The sequence below is a fragment of the Polistes canadensis genome, unplaced genomic scaffold (genome assembly GCF_001313835.1).
Source record: "Polistes canadensis isolate GaletaPanama2010 unplaced genomic scaffold, ASM131383v1 scaffold_3, whole genome shotgun sequence".
NCBI lineage: Eukaryota > Metazoa > Arthropoda > Insecta > Hymenoptera > Vespidae > Polistes > Polistes canadensis.
The window spans coordinates 1,683,297-1,709,162 of NW_014569550.1; the positions used below are offsets into that span (position 1 = coordinate 1,683,297).

Genomic DNA, 25,866 nt, shown 5'->3' on the forward strand with positions numbered 1-25,866 from the left:
TAAATGATTTAAACGAAACAAAAAAAAAAAGAAAAAAACAGAAAGCACAAAAAACACGAAAAACCTCGTGTCCCTTTTCTTTATTTTTCTCTGGTTTCCTCTTTGCGTGCGAAAGAAATCAAAGTACTTTGAATTAGAAGGACTACAAACCCAACGGGTAGTTTAAATTTGAAGTATTCCCGTTTTACGTTTTAAATCGAAAAAACCACCGGACCAAAATGGATTAGTTTCTAGACGACGAAGAAATTTCGATTTAACGTAAAGTCGAATTGCTTTCCATTTTCGTCCAATATCGTTCGTTGAAGTTTTATCACTTTTACCCGATTTATCACGATCAATCTGTCTTTCTTTTTTCTTTTTTTTTTTTTTTATTTATCATTTTACCGAGAGGATAAAAATACATATATTTTATTAATCCACGTTTTTTCTGTATCATAACAGCAAGTTATGACAATGAGACAATGGATTATTACGATTGATAGAATGAGATGACTAAATTCATGCATATACAAGAATAGCATACGCCTGATATCAATTTATCGCATAGCGAATCAGTCATGAAGCGGACCGTAATGCAATATAGGTATACACATACATATTAACAGACAAGTGGGTAGTTATGTTTAACACTATTGTTATTCTTCTTTTGTTATAATTTTCAATAACAATATAAAGTGGAATGTATAAATGCGAACATTTCTATCAGAAAATAGGACGTACATATATATACCAGTCATATTCAACCTGTGTCTCGACAATCCTTCCAATGGGGCTCGATGTTCCGTTCTTTTGTCGGAACAAGTTGAGGAATTTATTGCAAAGAAAAATTCTTGACCAAGTTGACCAACAATAAAGATAGTTTTTCACTGAAAGGATATACGTTATTTATTTAGTTTACAACGGGCCACATTTCCATCGACAAACATCCAACAATTTTGTATATTCAGTTACTCGCACATAATCACAGTTACGTTAATTCAATTCATTTCAATTGTGTCACATTCAGTTAGTTTATTCAATTGTTAAGCTGATCTGTTGTATATAACGAGTATTAAAATATATTAATAAATGTGTCGCAGGGGGGGAAGTTGGATAGGGTAAAAATTTAGAACGTTATATTTCGATCTTATTGAACGTTTCGTCCCTTCATCGGGACTTCTTCAGCAACTCGATCGTTAAAGTTCAGAGTCTCTTATATATTATTACAAAGAGATACTTTCTTATATTTTTTTTAATAATAAAACTGTGTTACTTAGCATCTATAAATCGTTAGAATATCATAAATCGTCAAATTGTTTTGATCGCGTGTTTAAATTGAAATTAATTTTTACAAAGTGATTTTTTGTTGATCTAATTTTGCATAAAACATTATCAAAGTTGTGTTAGAAATTAGACAAAAATGCAGAAAAAAATAAACAATGCCAAGTAGAAAATATCAATGTGTAAAACATGCTTACGCATAGCAAAAAAAAAGAATGTTTAATGTATTAATAAATTTCAAATTGGTTAAAGATTATGACGATTCTAAATATCGTGTTATATTTTCAATCGTGATAATTCTTAAAATTCAATACTGTAAAATAAAAATAAAAACGGAACTCTGTTGGTTGGAACGTTCCCCTCACCCTCTCTCTCAATATTTAGAAATATCAACGAACATACACACGGCATATATGACAATGACAGACATTATGAGTATCATCGATATATATATTTATCAAACAAATCAAAGGTGGTGGTAATTAACGTGATTAATTTCATTGCGCATGACTATTCTTAACGCCCAAATCGTATCGATTTCTATCGTACATCAACCCCGTCTTCGATTTAATACACCACCCTCTTTTTTTTCCATCGTTCCCTCTTCTCTTCTTCATCTTTTTTCTATACTTATCTCTCTTCAACACTTCAACGCGATGTGCAGCAATGCTCTTATTCAGAACGAACGTACTGACGTCACTGACGTCTATCATAATGAATTTACATCGACATCGATCGTATTATCGTCAGAAAAACGAAATTAAATAACGAAAATAAAGAATAATATTATTACAAATAAAAAGTATCTCGCAAAAAACTCGCACAAAAGCTGATGAAAAAAAACAAAAAAAAAAAAAAAAAAAAAAGGAAAAACATAAATCCGATCCAATCGAAACACAGAATTTCGATAAATAAATTCGCGTACAATTTATTAAAACTAGAGGCGACGTTTTTCTCTCTTTATTTTGTTCCTCCCATACTTCGTTCCACTTTTTGTTCTTGTAATTTTTCTCTTTGTTATTTTAAAATCGTATTTTTTTTTTTCTTTTTTCGAAGGAAACGATCAAAGGGGAAAATACGAGTTTTTTCTCGTGTAAAGTAATTTTCGAACGAGTACGTTAACACAATAGAATAATTACGTTCGACAGGATGTTATAGTCTTATGAGTGAGTAACATTAATCGAGCGTACTCGTCGTGTTGTTTTATTACGAATTTACAGTACAAAGGCATCGTAAACTAACGTCGAGTTCGTAGCATAACTTCATCGATATCTTTATGCCCGTTCGTAACGTAACGTTTATGCACTTACACTACGTACAAAATCTAGTTTTAGATATATACGTAACTATATATGCATAAGTGGATGACGACGAATGATATGCATCGACGGCTTTGCCCGATTATTTTCCGATTAAACACCATTAATATAAGAGAAATGAATGAACGAACGCGCAATTATATAGACACAGGAAACGGAAAGAGAAAGAGAAAGAGAGAGAGAGAGAGAGAGAGAGAACGATACTTTCGCAAGGTAAATCAAAGAGAGAGGAAAAACAATGCTTCCACAAGGTAAACTAGAGAGAGAAAGAGAGAGAAAATTCGCATCCTGCTGGTAGCCAGGCCACGTCGATATTTAATTATCTAACGAAACTCACGATTTCGAAGCTTTGTTTTTGACAACACGCGGGATAGTTCGACGCATGCAATAATACCGATTACATTCCGACAACGATACAATTTCGTTGCAATTACCGATCGATCGATATCAACTATTTTCTTTTTTCTTCTTTCAAATATGATTTATCCGATTAATTAATTAAAATATGTCAGATTAGCATACAATTTTAGTTAATCATTTTTTTTGGGGCCGGAACATTAAACGAATTATGAACAAAAATCGAGGATTTGTTTTATTTCTCTGTACGCGTTCTGTTTTGGTCTTGATTGTTTTTTTCTTTTTTCTTTTTTTCCTTGATTCACGTTAAATAAGACCTGCCTTTGGCAGCTGCTGATCCGACGATAATAGATGTTTCAAAATTTTAACTCGTTCGTAAATTCGTTTAAATATCGATAACAATTGTTCTGCTGGAAAATTTAAAAAATATTCTAAGCTTATATAAAAACGATACGAACAAACGTTCGAACGTTTATTCATACTTATTTATTAATATTTCATCAAATTCTTTCGTATAACATATTGGTGTATATCTTTTATTTGATTAATCAACTATTATAATAAATATATATATATACACTGTGTGTACCAATTCGAAATTATAATTTCACATTATTATTTTGTAAATACGCAAAACGCATAAATCCTCTTGCTGGTTATGTCGCTTACTGGCTTCAGAAATAATTCCATTTAAATGTAAAGCTCCTGTTTAGTGAAGCAGACCAAAATGATCAGTGTTCCCTACAATACATGACTTCCATTCCCTGATGGCTTCCATGTTGGAAATTTCTACCTAATACTTATCCTTTCTCTCTCATAACAACTACGAGACATTTGTACAATCCCCTTATGATTGTGAACAATGAAATACTGACTGGTAGATGGTATATAATCAACATCCAAAATGAATTATAATCATCCCTTAAAAAACGACTAGTGACATGATTTTTCTCCTTACTTTTGAAGCTTTAAGAGATAAAAAGAAAAAAAAAAAAGAAATGAACTTCTCTAAAAAGCATCTTCGCAACATTTCTTTGAATTCTTCGAATGATGAAACTCGGATAATGGGAGTTGGTTTACGCGAATGAAAAGCTGGGATTTTCGTTTCATCTACTTCTTTATTTCTCTTTTTTCTTTATCTTTTCTTAAAACTTACTGTAACGTACATCAAAAAGAACTTTTACGAGTAATAATAGGGGGTGGTGGTGGCGGTGGGGGGGTGGGGGGTACTTGAGAAAAGTATTATTTTTATTTAGAGACCCCAACCACAGATATTTAATTTTTTTTCGTGAATTAGAAACGTGTAGTCAACACGATATAACGCGTTAAGCGCAACGTTCTAGATCTAATCTCGACGCATCGACCTCACGGAATGAGGGTTAAGAGTTCAAGGTCAGAAAGAGAGAGAGGAAGAAGGAGAGAAGAGAATAGATACACGAAACAACCCAAAAACAAATATATATTGTCGGAGTTTCAACGTAACACTAGTCATTTTCGTTAGTTTCCATTGACTAAATAAACATACGTTTCAATGCATGTTCAATGACGTATAATTTATTAAAAGGAGAAAATCTAATTTAAATAGTTAATAATAGAAAATAAAGTAACAGTTACAAGGGAAAGTTTATCCCTCATCCTTTCTCTCTCTTTTTCTATAATTTCACATAATGAAACTATAAATAACGAACAGATTTTAAATTAAATTCTTTCTAGAGTTTTGCGAGTTGAAAACAACAAGGAAGGAAATTAATAAAAGAAAAAGAAATCGAGATACTTGTAATTTTTAATTTTGATGACGTCAAATGATTGTGGAATTTAAATTAAATCAAAGTTCTTCTTCTTCTTCTTCTCTTCAAAAAAAAAAAGAAAAAAGAGAACTATTTCAAAAAGAGTAGTATCGGTAAATAGATACTTAATTCATGAGATATTGATCGGATCGTCTACAACTGATTATTGGCTAAAGTTAATATCGGATGAACCGTGAGACTTGATGCATCTTTAATGGTACCGCGTGAATCTATAAAGTTGTTTCTGAGATAAAGTTGCTATCGAGTTTAAAGTACTTCGATAGAATAAAACGTGTCTTTGCGAAGCATGATTAAAAAACGATAATATATGTGAATACATTATATTTAGGGCGAGTCTGAGACAAGTTTATACGTTCCTTATAGTTTTTTTCTGTTTGCAAACTTCTGTTTTAATTAAATATTTCATAAAAAGTTTGCTAAAATATACTTTAACTATTCTTCTTTATATAACAGATACATTGTAAATTTTGGACAAAATATAAATTTACATATAAAATAAGTAAATAAGAAAGTGTTTGTTAGAAACTCTGACGATTATTAATTATTTTTATTTTTTACTTCAAATATATTATTGTAATATAATTATATTGTATAATTATAATATATATAATGAATTAACATAGCAAATATAAATGAAATCAATTTAATTGAAAATAATAAACTTGTTAAACAATAAATTTAAATAATAATTAGTTTCGGATGCATGCATCAATTTTTTAAATTTACGATACACGTTGCAATGTATATAAATTTGGCATCAGAAATAATTTTGTTAATATTGATATCAGACTACGAACTAAAATGAATTGGTAATGCAAAAATAAACCGAAACTGATGTAGATTTCATGAAATCTAAACGTCAATGTATGCATGGTAAGAAGTTACAAACGTATATGGGATCATTAATAATGTAAATACCGATATATAATGAAACACACATAAGATTTTTCTAAAATAAGAAAATTTAAGAATTGCTTAATTTTCGTAATTGGTTAAGAAATTGTTCTACGAACTCGTTCATTTTTTCAGTTCTAATGAACAATGAACTAAAGAATGATCTTTCCAAGTATTATTTAAGAAAAAATAAAAGAAAACGATGCAATAGGTAGGAAGAAAAAACGATCTCTCGACAGCGAAAGATGATTTCCCATGAGACTTCGAATGTGGAGAATCACCAATATGAAATCACGTGATATCATTGACGAAAGAGGATTTTCAGATCTTAAATAATGGCCTCTCTCTCTCTTTTTGAATTTATAGAAAATAGAAAAAAAAAAGATAGAAGGAGAATCTTACTTTCTATGTGTTTTTTTATATTTTCCATTTTGTTTTTTTTTTTATTCAAACGTTCATCAACCAAAGGAACTTCCTTAATTGCGATTCCGAAAGGTAAGAAAACAAATTTTGATGACGCATTAACATTGCAAATGAGAGACAGCATTGGAAAGGTCGAGAAAAATATAAAGAAAAACATTGCCAACGAATGATAAAGTTAATTGAATTTTCTAATTAATACAAAGAACTCTAATTAATTCAAAATTTTGTCAGGAATTTAAAGATTTTTCGTGTAAGTATTTTGAAAGACAGTTTTCTTTCTCTGAAAAATGTTCTCAGATATTACTTCGTCGATCCTCTAAAAGTGGATTTTATCGTCAAACGAGACTCTCTCTCTTTCTCTCTCTCTCTTTCTTTCTTTTTCTATCTTACTTATCACAGCAGTTGTTTTTTAAAAGAACGTTTGAAGTTACAAGAGAGAAGTGGAAGATAAATTAGAGGATAAAAGTGAGTAGGATTTTGTAGAAAACGGATACTCTCTTACGTTTTGATTCTACGTTGGTTCGTGGAATTGATTGAAAATAGAATAAAGTAAGGGAAAACAAATTAATAAAATTATAATCAAATATAATCAAACATTTGACGATAAAAAATACGTCTCAAATAAAAATGAATAAAATGAAAATGTATTAATTCAATAAGACGCTTATCAAGATTCGTAAACAAAATCAAATATCGTAGAAAATGAAATTATCGAATGTGGTCTAAAAGATGTATATATAATTATTTTAAATACAAGCACGGCGGTGATTGATAAAATCAATAAGGATAATCCTCGATCATGACAATTGTCATAGTCGCAAGAACGTAGCATGGGAGAATGGCAAGAGTCAGCAAGGAAAAGGAATTTTGTTTGAAAGGGTCGGTCATATAGAGGATCTTGCCAACCGCAAACAGTGACGCTCGTGATCTCTTCTGGTTTTCCGCGTTTCCCCTTCTATCCACCACTTGTTGGACGCGAGGAGAACGGGTTCCAGACACCTGATGCTACGCCACTGCGACATCGATCCCCAAACTACCACCGCAGAGAGAGAGCGCGACGAAACCCCTACCGTTGTCATGACAACCAACTTTGCCCTACCACGATTCATCCCACCCCTTCTTCCTAGCTGAACTTCCCCACCAGTAACAACAGCAGCATATAGCTACCCCTTTAACATCATCCCTTACTCGTTTCTATTCACCCTTTCCACGCGTTCCTTCCTCCAACTAAATGACGTCAGATGATAAACATTAGCAACGACGTTCTATTATGTATTAACTTGTAGAAAAACTTTTGCTTCTTCTTAAGTAAACAAAACTTAATACTTTAAATGTTAAATTAATGATCGAGTTGAATTTTCAATGATTTCCTTCTATCTGATAGAAACTTGTTAAATCTGTCTTTCCCCTTAGAAAATACCTAACTCCTTTCCAACTTTGTTTTCTCGCGTGGACTGATTAATTGGTCAAAGGTAGAGATCGAAAGGGATGGTAGAGACCTTTTCATACTAGAGTATTAGTACTTTATTCCTATAGGAAACACGACGACTCGAACGATGAATTTCAACCGATCGATGGACCTCAATCCTCTTGGTAAAATAGTATTTTCCTGCGATACTAGTTGGTTAACTAGAGTGTATGTGTGTGGGTGTGTGTGAGGTGGTAGGAGATTGACCCTCTTGATCAAAGCATCATGCTAGTCTGAAATTATCTTAGATTAAAGGAACCTTTACACAAAGCATTCATAACCAATGAATTAGAGTATCCCCAAGGAAGAAAAGTTCGTTTTGATATAAACACTAGATTCAGAAATCTTCTCTAATCACTATCATACAAATTAACAATCATCTATACGAAATTGGTAACAACTACGAGTCGCGACAGAGTAATTTCGTCAAATTATCGATCCACCTAAGCTTACTCCTCTTTCTCTTCTTTCTCCTTCTACTCGGCTTCCTCCCACCCCTCTCGTCCATCCTCCTTCTCTTCCTGTAACTCTTACTAGAAGATCTTTGAATATTACATGATAGTAACAGAGGATAGATCGTTGCCCGAATCTCGTTAAACCAACATTATGATTCTTATCGTCGTCATAAAATTGAAGATTAAATTTGTAGTAAATCCTAATTATTACATTATAAGTGTCGTCGGATTAAAAATATCGGATTATTATTTTTTTTTGTCGTTATTTTAAATAGAATTAAAAGTAAAAATGATTTGTTTAAAAAATCAAACGAAACCGTCGAATGATTTTCGGACAAACATTAAATTATCAAATTATTCGAATCACGCTTGGCCATCGGTAAAATCTACGTTCAAATAGAAACAAACCGATATTAGAAAAAAAACACATGTACGACCTGCATATATGTATATTGAAATTGCAATCAAGGAATGACGCAAGAGCATCCCGTTGACTGCCTATTTACTCTCGCCTTGCAAATTGTTGTTGATTGTTCGGGAGTGCTTACAAGTGAACCTATGACACGAGAAGTGATTATACTACGTGCGAGCGTGCGTACGTGCGTATGTGCGTATATACGTATGTAGAATATATATATAATAAAGAAGAAAATGTTGTTGAGATTTTAGGAAAATTTTTTATAGTTGGTAATAGAAAAAAATATCAAATTTTCATTAAAAAATTATTATGTATGTAACGATAAACAATAATCGATTATTACACCTGCGTTTCTCTCTTTTTTTTATTATTTATATTTTCAAATCGACATTTACAAATGGAGATAAAAGATATGAAAGAATAAAACGTGAACGTTACTTAACGATTTGACACTTTCTGCTAAAGTGTCGATACCGTAACATTGCAACAAAGACTTTTACTACGAATCAAATAAAATCGGTGAAAATCCATTTCCCCTTTGCGTCGAAACGGTGATAAAGAAAAAGAGAAATAGTTTCTTCGTTTTAGGAATCGATTTATAAAATATTCCAAGTTTTCTAAATCACTGTAAAAAAAATGTTGCGTACTTGCGATAATAACGTGACATAATAATGGTTAAAAAGAAAGAAAAAAAGTTAGATAGTTAGAAAGTCTTTTTTTGGCTTTCATTGGACCCATCACAATCCGGAAAAAATCTTTTCGATGCCGATGACCTTTCGAAGTTAGATAACTCGGAATCATTGTTTCTTATTTCACTTGGTTGTGTGGCAACGCGTTCTGTGACGTCACTGTTAACCTAGATAGGCTTGGAGGTAAGCACCGTCTACGTCAATGCCACATTGCAACAACTATAAAATACTATATCACGAAAAGAGGTTTACCATGTATAAACGGAAGCATATGGGTACTTTACCTACGCCCTACTACTACTTACTCTTTACGAGATTCTCTTAGAATTTTCTACAATGTTCTACAATCTCCGTTGGCTCGTCAACTATTTTCTATCTCGTTTACTCTTTTTGTTTATTTCTTTTTTTTAGAATTTCACGAATTCAATTAATGCAAATTTTTATTTATATTTATTGAAATCCATATGGAATTAGAATTTTTTCTTCTTCTATTTTTTTTAAATTTGATATTAAACAAAAGAGACGGTAACCGAAACAAAAAATAAATCAAAATCGTCGCAATGTTGGTTAACAATAAATATCAAATTTCTTTTTGTTAAATTCGTGCTTGAAAAAAAATTCCCATTGAGTGACACGCGCGGTTTTACGTACGTGTCATGAAAAGTTGATGGGTCGAATTTTGAGGGAAATTCACCGCTTATAAATATTCTTTTTTCGATAAGAAATTTTAAATATAGATATTTACAATAAAGATACGAACAAATATATCATTTGTACGATTTGTCACGTAGAAAATCCGTTCCTGTCGGCTTAAGACGTCAAATAATGAAATTCAAATCGTCAATTTTAAAGAAACAAATAACAAAGTTTTCATTTACGTTAGTTTTATTCTCAATAGTCAACAATTATTAATAAATAGGAAGATTTAAATAAAACTATTCCGTTTCGCGAACTTTAACGCAAGTATTTGTACAATTTTCGAATGAGAACCAAATAGCAGGAGTTTTGGGGTGAACCAATATATTGAAAAAGAGAGAGAGAGAGTACGTAATATAAACAAAGGAAGATGAAAAGGAGAAAATGAAAAATCGAAATAGAACATAGAAAAAGGAAAAATATGAAATATGAGATAAAATAAAAAAAGGAAAAAATAATAAAAGGGAGAAGAAGAAAGAGAGAAAAAATATGCGTTCCACAAGAGTGTTATTGATTTCAACGCGATCAGACTGAACGCATAAAATAAAACAAGGATTTCTGTATTTGGTGAAAATGGCGACCTCGCAAATGCCTTTCATCACGATCGTGAAAGAAAGAAATCGTAGAAATTCGTGTGAATTCTTATTCGATATGTATAAATATAACTCGTATTCGCGTACAAGCACAATAATCTCCGAGAAGAAAAGTTTTCAGAAATCTTGCAAATTACCTTGCTCAATTCTTACGTAGTTTTCACTCTTTCTCATTTTCCTTTCTTTTTTTTTTTTTTTTGTTTTAAATGATATAATTACTTTCGTAGCTGATCGACGTGCTTAAAAGCTTTGAAAGCTTTCTTCGAATTGTCGATTTGCTGTCTATCTTTTTGATTCTCTGTTTAAGGATTAAACTCGCATCAAAGATTTAAATCTAACGTTGGATTTTAGTCAGTTTTAAATTAAACAAATTCTAATACTTGTCGAAACATAATAACTATAATAAATCATCAAAATTATAATGAAGTATCAAGATTTTCCCTGGTTAGTAATAACATTTCTTTTTAGATTTAAAAATGACAAGAAAAATATACAAATTATATAAAGAAGTGTTAATTTTTCGAGTGAATATTAAAACTACTAAAGTTATTAAAAATGTGAAGCTATATTAAAGCAAGTCTACATTATTGAAAGATTTAAGTGCATCTATTTCAATTTTGATTTTTATTTCTGTTAGAATAAATATATATAATTATTATCTATGTTATTTATTAATATTGTTTATATATATATATATTCTGAATTTTTTGACATGGAATAAAAAGTAAAAAATAAAAATACAATGTGAATTAATATTCATTTTTCTTGAATAACATATTTTATCAATAACCAAAGGGTAATTGATTGGTCCGATAGAAATTGATGAAAATGGCTCGATGAAAATTGCCGGTAGTTTTCACGTTAATTAATATTTCATTATACTCATTCTCTTTCTGTTTCATTCTCTTATTAAAGTGAGTCATTTTCGATTCGCAAAATAAATTGTATAAGTCAAGTTCTTAATAGAAGTAATCATTTCTATAGAAAATATACACAGAAGCGTGTATTCGTTAATTCAAAAATCTTTTCATCTCGAAACCATCGAATCACTTGGGAACTATAATTATCTTGAAGAAACAAGAAGGGCATATAAACGATTCAAAGTACACGATTTAATCTAATTTATGCGCAAAGTGTACGACAGCCTTCTTGATTTCATCAACAAGTGCAACGTCTCGACATTACGAAAACGATGTTTCACCTTTTTCTTCTTGTATTCTAAATGACAAAGCTTGGTAACAATCAATTTTCCCAAGATCAGTTTTTCCTCCCGATCGAACAACATTTTTTTCTTGTCAATTTTTCTTTTCCCAGACAACGCGCAACGACATGCATTTTTCTTTTCAAACTGTTCAACCTTCCGATCTTGCGAAAAGAAAAAGGAAGGAAATCAAAAAAAAAAAAAAAAAAAAGTAACAACAGAAATAAAAGACGCTGACAAATCGTTTCTTTTTCGCACAAATCTCTACCAAGCTTTAAAACTCTAACTACGTTTCTTTCTTCTTATCATTTCTCTACTAACGATAAGAAACTTTACTTTACCGCATCAGCAGATTAAGCGAATCACGAGATTGAGAATGTTAGAAAAAGAATAAAGATAAATAATCAAAATTAACGATTAATACTCTTTAGACGAAATTTTTTACTGAATTCGAAGTCAAGCATTACAAATGATTACGTTCAAATGCAAACATATAATACAATAATTCCACAAAAGTTTAATCTCGATATCTCGGCATATCTTTCTCTACCTTTTACCTACCTTTTATCTATAGATTTACCTATTCAACTCGTATAACGAAAATCGTCTATAAAAATGTTACAAAATCTAAAACAAGATTATAAAATGATAATAACGATTGATGCTTGCAACGGAATTTTTGTTACAATTTTTATGACGAAAGATAAAAAAAATAAATAAATATGAGACAAGCAGTGTATTCAAAACAGTTCTTCATTTTTTCTTTATTTTTCTTTGCAGTATTCAGCCGAGCATTATGAATAAATCGAATAAATGTGTAAAAGTTTTACGGCTCAAGTTATTCAAAAAAAAATTTGTCCAATACGTTTCTTGGGAAAATATTGAGATATAAAAATTTTGGCACAGAAAAATTTGATCCTTGTATTTCGACATAATCTTGTTTTATTTATATTTGTTAAAATTCGACTCGATTCCATCGGTTAGTAAAAATCGTATATCTTTGCTGAGAAAAAAAGTATGTATCGTATATTATTCGCAAGCTATTCATGAATCGAATCGCAAATGCACCAGCTGTGACCAGTGAAAGCTCTTTTCCACTACATCAAAATGCGCTTTAACATCTTAGAAATTCTTAATATACCACGAAGAATACTTATATCGATTTTTTAACTTTCAAACGATAATTCAAACAATATTTTGCACTAGACGTTCCTTAAAAAATTCATTTTATTTAAAACTTTCCAAGTTCTATGTTGTAAGGTATAAAATATAGGACGAAAAGAAAAAAGTAATCGATCAAAGTTTCTTTTTAGCATATTAGGTACTTTACAAAATGAAAAAGGAATCTTTAACAAACGAACAACTTTGTCATTCGGTAATTATTCTTTCTTTCTCTTATTCTTGAACCAACTTTTTTTAACGATATTATATTCATTAATTCGACACATGAGTAAGAATAAAACTAATGATCACATATGAGACTTACGTTTTTCGTTTTACTATCTCTAACTATATCTATTTATTTATTAATATATGAGTATGTTTATGCACCTGTATATATATATATATATATATTATACTAGTTCAGTTGCTCGGTCAGGTCAAACTCAGGATAATCTCTGTACACCGATACTATTGATTTTATAAAGGGTGTAAGCGGGAGGAGGCCTACGTCGAACGAGGTTCATGGTGGTGCGTACACGTGCGAGAAAAAGATAGAAGAAAAAAGAAAAAGAGAGAGAGAGAGAGAGATAGAGAGAGAAGAAAAAGCGAGTTCAAGACTCTTTCGAGATACGTTTAAACCGTAAGATAAAATCAACGGGGTGGGTATACTTACACTATACGATCGTGTGTGTGCCAGATTTATCATATAAATTATATTCTCGAAAGTTATTTCTATTATGTGTAAGAATATAATGGAATATAAAAGGATATAAAAATACGTGGCAGTTAAAAAACACTTTGACATATTTTACTTTTTTTTTTCTTTTTTTTTTTTTTTTCATTTCAACCTTACATCAATTCTTCGTAGCTTTTTTATATTTTCTTTTTATTTTGTCCTATCATCTTTACTTTGAAAAGAACATTTTTCGAGACTTTGGTCACTGCCTTCGTAATTGAATTCTTTTTTTTTTCTTTTTCATTTTTTTATTGTATCCTCACCATTTATTACCAACCACCAAAGAAAAATTTAAAAAAAATGGAATTTTTATCTCGTTAATCCGAGCAAGAGAACAATGCCAACACGTTCACTGTTCACTTTCAAGCGTGAAAAATATTTCAAGTTAAAATTACCATTTCCTCTTAACTACGCGTATGAACGTGGCGTATAAATCTTTCCTACCATTATCCTCTCCTCGTGGTAAAGCCGAGAGCATACTTTCTAATTGTGTAATCTAATCGAAAAATAAATTCACATTAATATCCTATCTATCGGTAAATTTCAATGGAGACCAATTTCAATCGATATTTAATTCAATAAATTATACGTTTATTTTTTATATATATGTTCCATATATCAATTAATATACGAGATGTTTTATTTAATTTAACTCATTCACTGCCAAGCAAATTTAAAACGTCTTACCCTGGATGCCAAAATTTTATTTAAAAAAAAAAAAACATAGAAATTCACATAATGTAATAAACATTAAGTTATAGATATAGTATACGTATATATAGTATGTGTGTTTTTACAAAAATAATATTATTATATACAATTTTTCTTTTAATAATCAATCTAATCTTGTAGAGCAAAAATTACGAGATATCTCGTAGTTTTTAAATTAAATATTCTAAGATTTAAATTAAATTAATAATTTAAAGATTTTTTAAGAAATTTTAATTTACAATTGATAAAAATGATTTTTGATCTTAAAAAGAACTATGCTGCATTTTCAAAGAATTGAAAAATAAATCAGTACACGTTTCAACGTGGTACGTTCACAATTGATAGAACAACACGACAAATAGAAAATCTGTTTTCAAAGGATAGAAAGAAATATAAATGAATATACGAGTACTCATTGTTCACGTTTATTTAATTACAGTTTTCATAATTTTCGAAAGAAATAAAAAAAAAACATAATTTGCTATCTCTGGATTTATAAGAACGTAATATAGGAAGGTATATAAAAACGAAATTAAAAACTGACAATGGGGATACGAATATTCCTGAGATTCACTTTATATATATGTAATTAGAATATAAAGTATGCACTTACTTTTATAAAATCAGTATGAAAACTCCGTAAAATTGTTTGCCTAATGATGAAGGAATCGCAACGGATGTTGCCTCTATCATCGTTCAAACCTTACTGAGTTGTTTTGTAAACACTAGGTCATCTTTCATACGTTACTTCTTCGAATTATTGACAATAACAACATTTTCCTTGAAAGATCAGACCGTTTGTATACATGTAGTAAGAATGTTTAGTCGGTCAATGTTTTCCGTATTCATAATGTGTATTTCTTTTGCCGGGAAAAGAAATTTTAATATTTTAGATATGTATGCGTATGCATGTTAAACATAAAACTTTATTAATGAAAAAACCATATGTATAGTACGATCATTTAAATATTTATAAGGAATTTAGAGAATGAAATTTTAATATTTTAAACATGTATGTGTATATATGCATGTAAATACGTATGTATATATGTAAATTGTATACTTCGGTTAAATCGTTGAGAGAGAAAGAGAGAGAAACACTGGTTTTTATTCCAAATAACTAGTGTTTATAATACTGTTTATAATAAATAATTAATGCTAAAAAGTCACGTTTATTCATTATTTAATTTGATATCAAAGAATTACGATAATAATTTAATATTAATGTTAATTGCGTTCAACGTAATCCACACTAGCTAAAATGCATTCCATCTGCAACGACCACAATCCCGTTCATTCGAAAAGTTTCAGCAGGAAGTATTTAGAGTTTAAATAATTACCTTCAAATACTTTACTTTATATGACAAAATTTCATTGCTATTCTCTCTCTCTCTCTCTCTCACACACATTTTATCCAATAAAATAATATATTTTATTTTCTCCGATATAATAATATCGTATTTATGATTCGATTTTTGTTGTATAGAAAAAGTTGACGATTTATTTGACAGAAACGAGATCAAACAATGGAATATGTAAAATGAAAAAACAGGGGAATAAATGCAAAACGATATAAGACTAAAAAACGATCTTGAAAATAAATTTTTTATGAAAAAACAACAAACGACATACGAGGAGACAAAGATACATTTATCTCACAAATATTAATTTCGTTTTTCTGGTACAGATCTCGTAATGACGATTTAATTACAAACTCGAGTCTTTTTCCGTTTTTTTGCCCCTTTTTCAATTCTTTGAAAGTAAACTCTGAGAGAAACACATGTATACATTTCGTCCGAATTTTGAATGAGAAGAAAGCACGTAAAGAAAAGAAAGAAAGAGAGAGAAAGTAAAAAAAAAAAGTAAATTAAAAAAAACACCAAAGGAAAGATTTTATTTAAAGGGCTAGTTTTTCGTTACATTTACAAACGTTTCCATGATTACACACACGTATTACAAATAGAGCTGTATACGCACACTTGAATATTTGCAATGCGTGTATTAATTAACAAAAAATTTCTTAAAAATGTTATATGTATATAAACATATATTTACTTCTATTCATGATAAAGAAAAATCGATAAAATTATGCTTCGAAAGAAGCTAGTAACAAAAGTCATCGAACTCGAAATGATCGTTTTTCGATTAAATCGAAAATATCGAGACAGTTTTCATAAGACTTGATAAAACTAAATTTCCGTTCAGATGAATCATGCGATTGAATCAATGATTCCATAAAATATTATTATCGAATATCGTATCAATGAGAAAGAAAAAATAATTATCAAAGGGCAAACTGTGTAAACGAATTATATCGTAAAAAAAATTAAATACGATATTCTGATTGAAAATAATGCGTGTTTACGACAAAATAACCAATTTTTGATCGATAAGCTCCTGATTTAATCGATTATTTGATATTTGATTAAAGGAGAGAACGATGATATTTGATGTATTCCTTAAAAAGGGCTACGCGTTTAGCGATCCTGATATTTTAGATTTGGAACGAAAGAAATGGCGGACGAAGAAATTGAGGATGACGTTGATCAAGAATTAAAAAGTTTAATCGAGCCTGAAGAAAAGTTTATGGAAAAAGAAGAATCAATTGTCGAAGAAATTAACGACGAGAATGAAAATACGATGATTTTAATCGATGATGATGATGATGTAAAAAAGGAAGAGAACGATAAGGAAGAAATAGAGAATAATGATGGTGAAAAAAGTGAAAGCATTGAAAAGATCAAAAGATCGCCGCAGGATTCGAGTGACGTGTCGTTGGAAGAGGAAAGTAGAATATCGAGTAAACTGACCGAAAACGACAAAGACGAATTGGCTAAGGAAGAGGAAGAGAAAGAGGAAGAGGAAGAGAAAGAGAAAGAGAAAGAGAAAGTGGAAGAGAAGGAAAAGGAGAAAGAAAAAAAGAAATTGATGCAACAGGTTCAAAAAGGGAGCCGACAATGTGGTAGACAATTTCGCGAGATTATAGGAAAACAGGAATTGAAAAGGGAAGAATTAGAAAAACATGAAGGAAATCTTCGACAACGGCTTGACGTACTGGAATGTTCAATGCCTGCAGTTATGGTATGGAACATTTGGCAACGTATGGCTCAAGGTGCTCCAATACCGAATCTTCAACAATTAATAGAGAAACAATTTCGAACTCCAGCAGCCGGTGAGTCTTGTTGTCCAAATACACCAAGTCAACACTATGACTGTCGAATACGCGAGGTAGAAGCTGAAAGGAAGACAGCACACAAGAGACTCGAGGAAGCTAGGATATTGTGGTTGGAGAAGGATGCCAAACTTAAGGAACGTAGAGACAAGTTGGAGGAGGCTAAAAAAATTCAAGAGGAACGTAAAGGAAAGATCGAACGTTTGACGAATGAAACGAATAAATTGAGAGAAATATTAAAGAAGATGGACGAACAATCTGAGGATGAGATGGCCGGTTTCTGCGAGTCAGGTGATCAGATTAAAAGATAAGAAAATAGAAACATACAAATTAACGGTATGAGAGATCACTTTTATGAATTTATTTCGATAGGCGAGTGCGGTGATGTACAATGTCGCGAAAGATGGCTACGCGGAGTAAGCAGCGTTGATTCTATCAAGGCCATTGACGTTGAATGTTTGGCTCGTCTTCGACAATTGGCTGAAAATGAATTAATGATGAAAAAACAAATCGCCGAATTGGAACGCAAAGAGGAAACTTATATGAGAACTCTTCAACATGCCGACGAAATGTGGTCAAAGATTGAAGGTGATACGGGTGATAGATTGAGTGCCTTGCAAGGACAACTCGATAGAGAAGCCAATGCGAATCAACAGTTGGCGTCTCGTATCCGCGAACTCGAGGATGAACTTGAGAAGCTAAGGGTAAGGATGGCCCTTTGTAAATCGGAATTGACTAAATACACGAGCGTTGAAAAGATCGAGACGATTATCGGTGGCGAGGACGATTTCGCAAAAACCACTGATAAGATGGTTGGAATCAGGCCAAAAGTAGCGGCTAAGGTTATAGGAAGAGAAGACGATCTTGCTGATGTTCTAGATAAAGAAATTCTTATAAAAGATAAGCTAGATGATAAGGAAACCTTGGCGAAAGTTGATGTTCAGGATAAAGAAGTAAGTCCTGTTATTGGCAAACCAGCAGAACCCATGGAGCCAGAGAAAATGGACGCTATGCACAAGTACTTAGCGATGTTAGGATCTTTAGAGGAATTATATTACGACGATGATTATGGCATCTGCGGTTCAGAGTTCGTGTGTTACGAAGAGAATTGGCAAGGGATTCCAACGGAGGTTGAACTTTCGACCACATATACTGGATCAACTCCAGTCATTTCGGAAAAAATCATTCCTACGGACGATATAAAAGAAGAATTAGACGAAGATATCGAAGATGATGATATTCTTATGCAATTAATAGACGGAGCAATTGTCAAAAGTGAACTCAAACATATACCCGAAGACACGAAGGAAATCGATGAGACGTTTAAAAAAGAATACGACTACGACGAGGAAGAAATTTATGAAGAAATATATGAACCCGAAGACATTTTTGAAAAAATTGATAAACCTGTAATCGGTCAAGACAATGCCATTATTCCATTGAATAAACTTCGATCATGGGTCAATACTGTTGATTCGATTCGCCTTGTTATATCGGTCCGTATAATTTTATAATGTGTTTAATTTCAAAGAAATATCATCGATCTAAATGTTTGACACTCTCTTTCAGAAATGTTCAACGTGCTCCAGCGTAAAAATGAATGCAGATAATTTGGCCGAAGAGATAGCAACGTACGCAAGGGTAAAATACAATTTTGTATATACAAAAATCAACTTGATAAGGATCGTTAAGCAAGCATTGATTAATTACTTATCATTAATTATTTGCAACATATAACTAAACTTTGTAAACGTCGATTAGGTTCAAGCTAAAGAAGTAATCACTGAAATAATACCAAAGTTAGATGCGATCGTAGAACACGTAGACAAAGAGGAACCAAAAAAAGATGTGCATGAAAGGATGGTGATTAAAGAAGAAGTTATATCAGAAGTTGTAGACGAAATACAAGAGAAAATAGAAATCAAACCAGAAACAGAAATTATCGAAGATTTGGAGAAAATAAAAATGGAAGAAATTAAAGAAGAAATACCAATGACAGATGTCGCGGAAAGTAAAGCTGAGAAACCTGTAATTGCGGTAGTACTTTCAGAAGAAGTAAAAAAAACGATCGAAGTTGAACCCACAGAAGAAGAACCTTTTTCGTTAGATTCTGATAAACCAGATATTGTTTCTGAAAAACTCAAAGAAGACGAAATAATGATGATACCTGAAGAAAAGATATTAGAAGAATCTACTGAAATTCCAATGAAAGAAGTTTTAATAGATTATGACAAGTTAGGACTTACAGAAAAATTAGAGAAGATTGAAAAAGATATCGTGGTTCAAGAGGAAATACAAGAAATAGATCAATCGGAGGAAGAAACAAAAATAATATTACCTATTCAAAAATTGCCCGACGAAGAAGAAGAGATTTTTATCCCAGAGAAAGAAGAAATTAAACACGCGGACGGTGTTGAGAAGGGCATCATTGAGGAAAGTATCGACTCAAAAGAAATAATCGATGAAATCAAAGTTGAACAAGTAATTCCTATCGAGATGAAAAAAACTGATATCGAAGATGAAATTTTAGAAAAAACGAAAGACGAAAATGATACTGAAGTTGATACGATAAGTAAAGAGGAATTAGAAACAGAAGTTAAATCGAAAATCGAGATCAAGGAAGAGACAGCGGATGAAAAATCTTTAGTAAAGTTAGAAGTAAAGGAAGTTACAGACGTAGAAGAAATATTTGTCGATGCGGAAACGAAAGAGCTGCCTGAAATATCATTGCCAACGCCATTGACAAAGGATATACAGGAAACAATAGAATTCAAAGAAGAAATACCACCAATCGAGGAAGATGTAGAACGGATAGAAGTACCGGAAAAAGTTATTGCGGAAAAAAAATTCGAGAAAATGGAAATGAAAGTGTTAGAAGAAAAACCAATAAAAATTGAAGTTAAAGAAATAGAAAAGGAAGAAATGTTATTGGAAGAAGAGATGCCGATATTAAGAAAAGTACCGGAAATAAAAGAAGAAATAGAAGAAATATCAGATAAATTTCACGTGATAGAACCTCTACCAATTTCCGTTAAAGAAGAGAAAATCAAAGAGAAACCTAAAACACCGATTGATCCTCGAATTGTAGCTAAACCGTATTTAGCTGTAGCGGACATTGAAGTAATAGAAAAAGAATCGTTCTTGGATGTTTTAATTGCAAAGGATCTACCTTGTGTGTGTAAAAAACCAGAAGAAATTAAGGTAAACAATATGTATTGTATAAACTATTTTTAAACGTTTATAAAATGTGTTTCTGGTATAAACTATTTAATTATCTATTTATTTTTATAGCTACCAGCTGTGCTATCGGCAATGCAAATTGTGATCACTCAAACTGAAATCGTTCAGACGATCATTAATAGAGGTACTCAAACAAGCACTGTTTATCCAATAAAACTAAAAATAACGGATCAAAAATCGACGGAAACAGGTGGTGATCCTGAAATATCAGAGAAAAAAATGCGTTGGCGAAAAAGACCAAAAAATAGATCAGCTGTATCGAATTTAAATGTGAGTTCTCAAACGGATAAGCCATTGTTAGTATTACGAAGCACAAGACAAGAGCCTAATTTAAATAAAAAACAACGTTTATTGTCGGACATTTTAAGATCTTTGAAATCTGATATAAATACTGAAGAAAAGGAAATTAGGTCGATAAATTACAACAACAAAATAAATGAAACATATAAATGTGATTGCTGCGTTTGTGGAAATAACAGTAGTTCTCCTAAAATATCGACTACAGTAAGATCTCGTCCGAAATTTGTGAATACGAAAATTCCGAACATGGATCAAAATATGCAAGATGAAAGATCAAGTTACAGAACATTGAAATCTAATATTACAGAAAAATTACGAACTTGCAATTTCTGTGCTCCGAACGTTTCCAAATTCAGCAAACTAGTTTGCGATCAAGAAATGTGCACTTGTTCGGCATCTAGTAGCAAAATTAAAGTTGGTATAAATTCGAAAAGAAAATATAAATCGGAGAAAAAAGATCAATCTTGTTTGGCGAAGATACCAAAGAGTAAAATACGTAGCAAGGAAAGAAAAAAGGACGATGAAATGGAATCAATTACGTGTCAAGGTAAATGCGTGAAATGTGAGGAGAATAAAATAAAAGAAAGGAAATACCACAAGGACCTAGACGACAGTCCTTCGAATTGTATTTGTACAAAAATAGAAAGAACCGAGAGCGGACGAGTATGGAAACGAGAAATTTGTGGCTGTGATGATTCTGATTAGCCACCTACTATAACGATCGACAAATAATAGGATAATAGTCAAGACAATCTTTGCAGATTGTACACTTCTTTAACTATGATATTGTAACAAGGGAAGATCATTCAATGAATCGCACGTTATAGGGAACGACGATGAGAAAGGAAAAAAATAATATGATCTTCCAAAAAGGAATTACACATTGATTCATTCGACGTTAGAATCCCAATAATAAAAGTATTCTATTTGAAGACGTAAAGAAAAGAAAAGAAAAGAAAAGAAAAGAAAAGAAATGAAAAGAAATGAAAGAAGAGAAATGTCTAAAAGAATAAGAAAAAGAATACCCAAAAGACTCATAAAGTTAGTTACTATGAAATTGTAAAAATAAGTCAAACTAGAAAAAGAAGAATAATAATAATAATGACATATTACACGTCAAGTACGTGTAGTGCATATCCTTTCAAGATTTATATTCAGGGCTCGAAGAAAATCCATGTATTTCCTATAAAATGAGAAGTAAACCGTACCAAAGATAGATGACGTACATAAAATAGACAGATTGTTCTCTTATATTCTCCTCCTTTTGCGATAAGGAGTAAGATGATATCTTAAACTCACCGAACGTTCGCCAAAGTATGTCTACGGGATCGCAGATTGTGGTAACCCCTTAACTCGCCGATACTCCCCTGCTCGGCCTGCATTCTGGCCTGCGCCGTAGCGGCAGCACTGGCAATCACGTGGTGTTGGTGCCCTGGAGCACCCGCTGTTGTGACGCTCCTGCGAGAACGCCAACCCGTTCTGCTACCACTTCCGCCGCCACTCGGCGTTGGTGATTTCTTCTGGTATGGCCTGTAAAATGAACTGTCACGAAAAAAGGAAGAAGAACAAGAAAGGAAGGAAACCTTTTTATTGATCCCATTCTTGTCGATTTTCTGACTACCCAATTTTCGAAATAATTCAAAAAAGGAGAGCCGTTTTCTTGTTGAAATTGTCCTTATTTCCTTTTTTTGATAGAATCATCATCAAAAAAATTCAATTACGTGTTGTACGTCTAATGAAGAATTTGTTTCGATTATCTGTCATGTTCTTTTTTTGTTATTTTGTTTCTTTTTTTTTATTTCCTTTATTTATACCTATATTCGAAAAAATTGTCCAAAAATTAATTGTTATTATTAAAATTCTTGTAAACTAATGTTTTACAACGGTATCGATTTGTTCAAAAATTCATACTGCTCGATGCTTTCCTTCGTTCAAACATCCGCAATGAAAAGAACAATTTAACGATTTTTTGCGCAATGACCGAGAAAAATGGTACAACTTTTGCATTTCACTAACGTTAACTTTACATCCACGAAATGGCGAATGGTCGATCTGAAAGCTCGTTATCTGCAAGGCTAACGTTTAAAGCTAGCTCTGTTCATGAATAACACCTAGACTCAATAAAACGATGTAATGTAACGTTAGATACTCACTTTCTGTCTCTCTCTCTCTCTCTCTCTCTCTCTCTCTCTCTCTCTCTCTCTCTCTTTCTCTTTCTCTCCCACGTTCTTGTTTATTTCTGTTAGTACTCCCGTAGGAAAAGATGTTGTAGTTGCATCAAAAAAAATATCTTTCGAAACTGGAATATCTAGCACAGTGCCTACTACAAATAATAAATAAACGTTACGTACTATTCTCTCTCTCTCTCTTTCTTATGGTAGAAATTGTATTTCCGTTTTACGAATACTTCTCTCCATCTGCGAGTATACTAGTATTACCTTCCAAACAAATTCAACTATACAAGATGAAATCATATCATATTTTTATTTACATCGAATATAACGTTGAATCGAGATATATTTTCTACTTTGCAGAAATTTGATCTGCCTTTTCTCTCTCTCTCTCTCTCTTTCTTTCTCTCTCTATTTCTCTCATCTCTTCTTTTTGAGTCGTTCAACAAAGTCTTATACGAAAAATAACATTGATCCTGTATGTCTATGAAAAAAGAAAAAGAAAATATACATAAGTTGTATATATGTTCCAAATAAAAGTGGAACTGAAAAGAAGGGATATATATCGAAATACAAATTTTTTTTCTCATTTGAATATATTATTAATAACGTAATTTATTTTTAAATCAAAATTTCTCTTCTATTCTTCTTCGACACAATAATAACTAATTCTATAATAATAATAATAATAATAATAATAATTGATAGAAGATCAATTTTTATTCATTTATTTTCTCAATTTACATGATCTAGTTTACTTTGATCTTATGCTTCTCTTTGTGTGTCCTTAATGCTAATGCATATCATGTATGTAATAATTAAAACACGTGTCAGAAGTTTACAAAGACATTGATCAAACGCTTCTTGAGCATAAAGAACTCTTATGAATATTTATATTTCTTCAAAATAATATTAACGTTAAACAAATCACACATGTAATGGTTTATGATGTATTATAATATACAAAAAATAAGTTCAATCAAAATACGTTGAAAATCGTACGTATAATTAGGACAATATTATATGAATACTTCGTGGAACGTAAAATTTTCAATTATTTGAACGGTTCATAAAAGCCCAGAGAATATCGATCATCGATATTATCGATATTTTCCTATCATTTTCATCGTAAAATATTTTTCTCAATTACGAGAGTTCGTAGCAATTACGTGTATAATACTCTTGAAATGCTTTTGGAAAAATGAATATTATGCATTTTACGTATAAATGATAGAGTTATGAATTTACATATTAAATGTAAGCAAATTTTCAAATTAGCATTCGGGAATAAATTCAATAAGTATATGTAAATCTGTAATAGATCAATCTATCTATCTATCACGAAATTTTAATCTTAAATATTCCTATAAACAATCTCGATATTCATCTAATAATGTAAATAACATACAAGTCAATAAGCATAATCAAGGTACATAGCTATTTATGGCATTCTATTCGGCGTAACGGTACAAATAGAAACTGCAAATAGAATATTTATTAGACTGCATAATATCAAGTAAATTTAATTAAATTACATTCGCGAAATCGATCAGAAATTACAATTAGTTATCATATTTATAAAAGCTACTTTTCCACTAATTTTATATCGTAATTACGAATTTGGCCGTATTTTAATAAATAAAGGAAACAAGCGGATAATATTTCAATATTTCAATGCATTGTTCACAATTGGATTATCGATTTATTTTCACATTTATTCATCAACGTTTTATGGATTGCTTTAAATTACTAACAGCTTTATAAACACAATCATTATTAAGAACTCGAATAAAACAAAAATATAATACATAAAAGAAAAAAAAAAGAAAAAGAAAGAAAAACAAAATAAATGCAACAACGTTACGAGCTTTTACAATAAATCAACAAACTTTCCAGTCCAATTTAATTTAGAAGCTTCACATAGCTTCGATGCTAACGTAATCAGAAGTACTATAAAATAGAAGACAAATTGTAGTGACGGGTAACGTTACACTGATTACACACGTTAAACTCGCTAAAATAAAAGACATATCTTATTCTCCATAAAAGCCGTCAGTCAGTTAATTAGTTTCAATTTGTTTTTATTTAACGGTAAAGCTTCTATTGAACAAACAACTAAATTACATAGCTGACATTACTTACGTATAAATACAAATACGCGCAATGGAAAAACTTTGGCTACTACTCAGCTGGTAAAATTCATGCTTCAACGGCAATAAAATTTTATGGGAATCCATAAAAACGGTCATCCTGTATTTCTACAAATAACAACGAACACTGTCGATTAGATTTGTCTTGTTAAAATAAACATCGTAAAATTATCGATACGTATAAACAACAAGCAAGTTTAAGCAACCAGAATCTATTTTATCACGAATATATGATCGTATTTATGTATATTATCAAAAGTCATATCGCGAACCTATTATATATTTGATCATGTGAAAAAGAAACCTCTCATAAAACTTTCTTCTATATTTCTTTCTCTCTCTCTCTCTCTCTCTCTCTCTCTCTCTTATATTTCATATCCTTTTTAAATCTCTATCCGATGCTATTACAAGTTAAAATAGCTTGTGCTTACGTAAGTTCTAAAAAAGGGAGACACTGAGAAAGAAAGAGAGAGAGAGAGAGAAGAGAAAGAAAGAGTTGGCATGAAAGTTCTTTGACTGAAACGAAAGACACGATGACGAATACATACTTAAAGAATAAACTAAGAAGAAACATAACTTTTTGTATAAAACCCGATAAGAAACTTATTTTTCTTTAAACTTATGACCTTTTTAAAAAGAAA

General features: G+C 31.1%; 1 protein-coding gene across 3 annotated transcripts in view; it reads right to left on the bottom strand.

Annotated features, from left to right (window-relative positions):
* Nucleotides 1-25,866, bottom strand: part of LOC106785808 (cAMP-specific 3',5'-cyclic phosphodiesterase) — a 325,274-nt gene that overhangs the window by 215,893 nt on the left and 83,515 nt on the right. Inside the window, exon 2 of one of the 3 annotated variants that reach the window (XM_014746658.1) lies at nt 22,204-22,434. The exons of the other annotated variants lie outside the window; for them this stretch is intronic. Within the exon in view, the coding sequence (XP_014602144.1) occupies nt 22,204-22,286 (83 nt within the window). The 5' untranslated portion in view covers nt 22,287-22,434. The remainder of the gene's footprint in view (nt 1-22,203; nt 22,435-25,866) is intronic. 3 annotated transcript variants of the gene reach the window in all.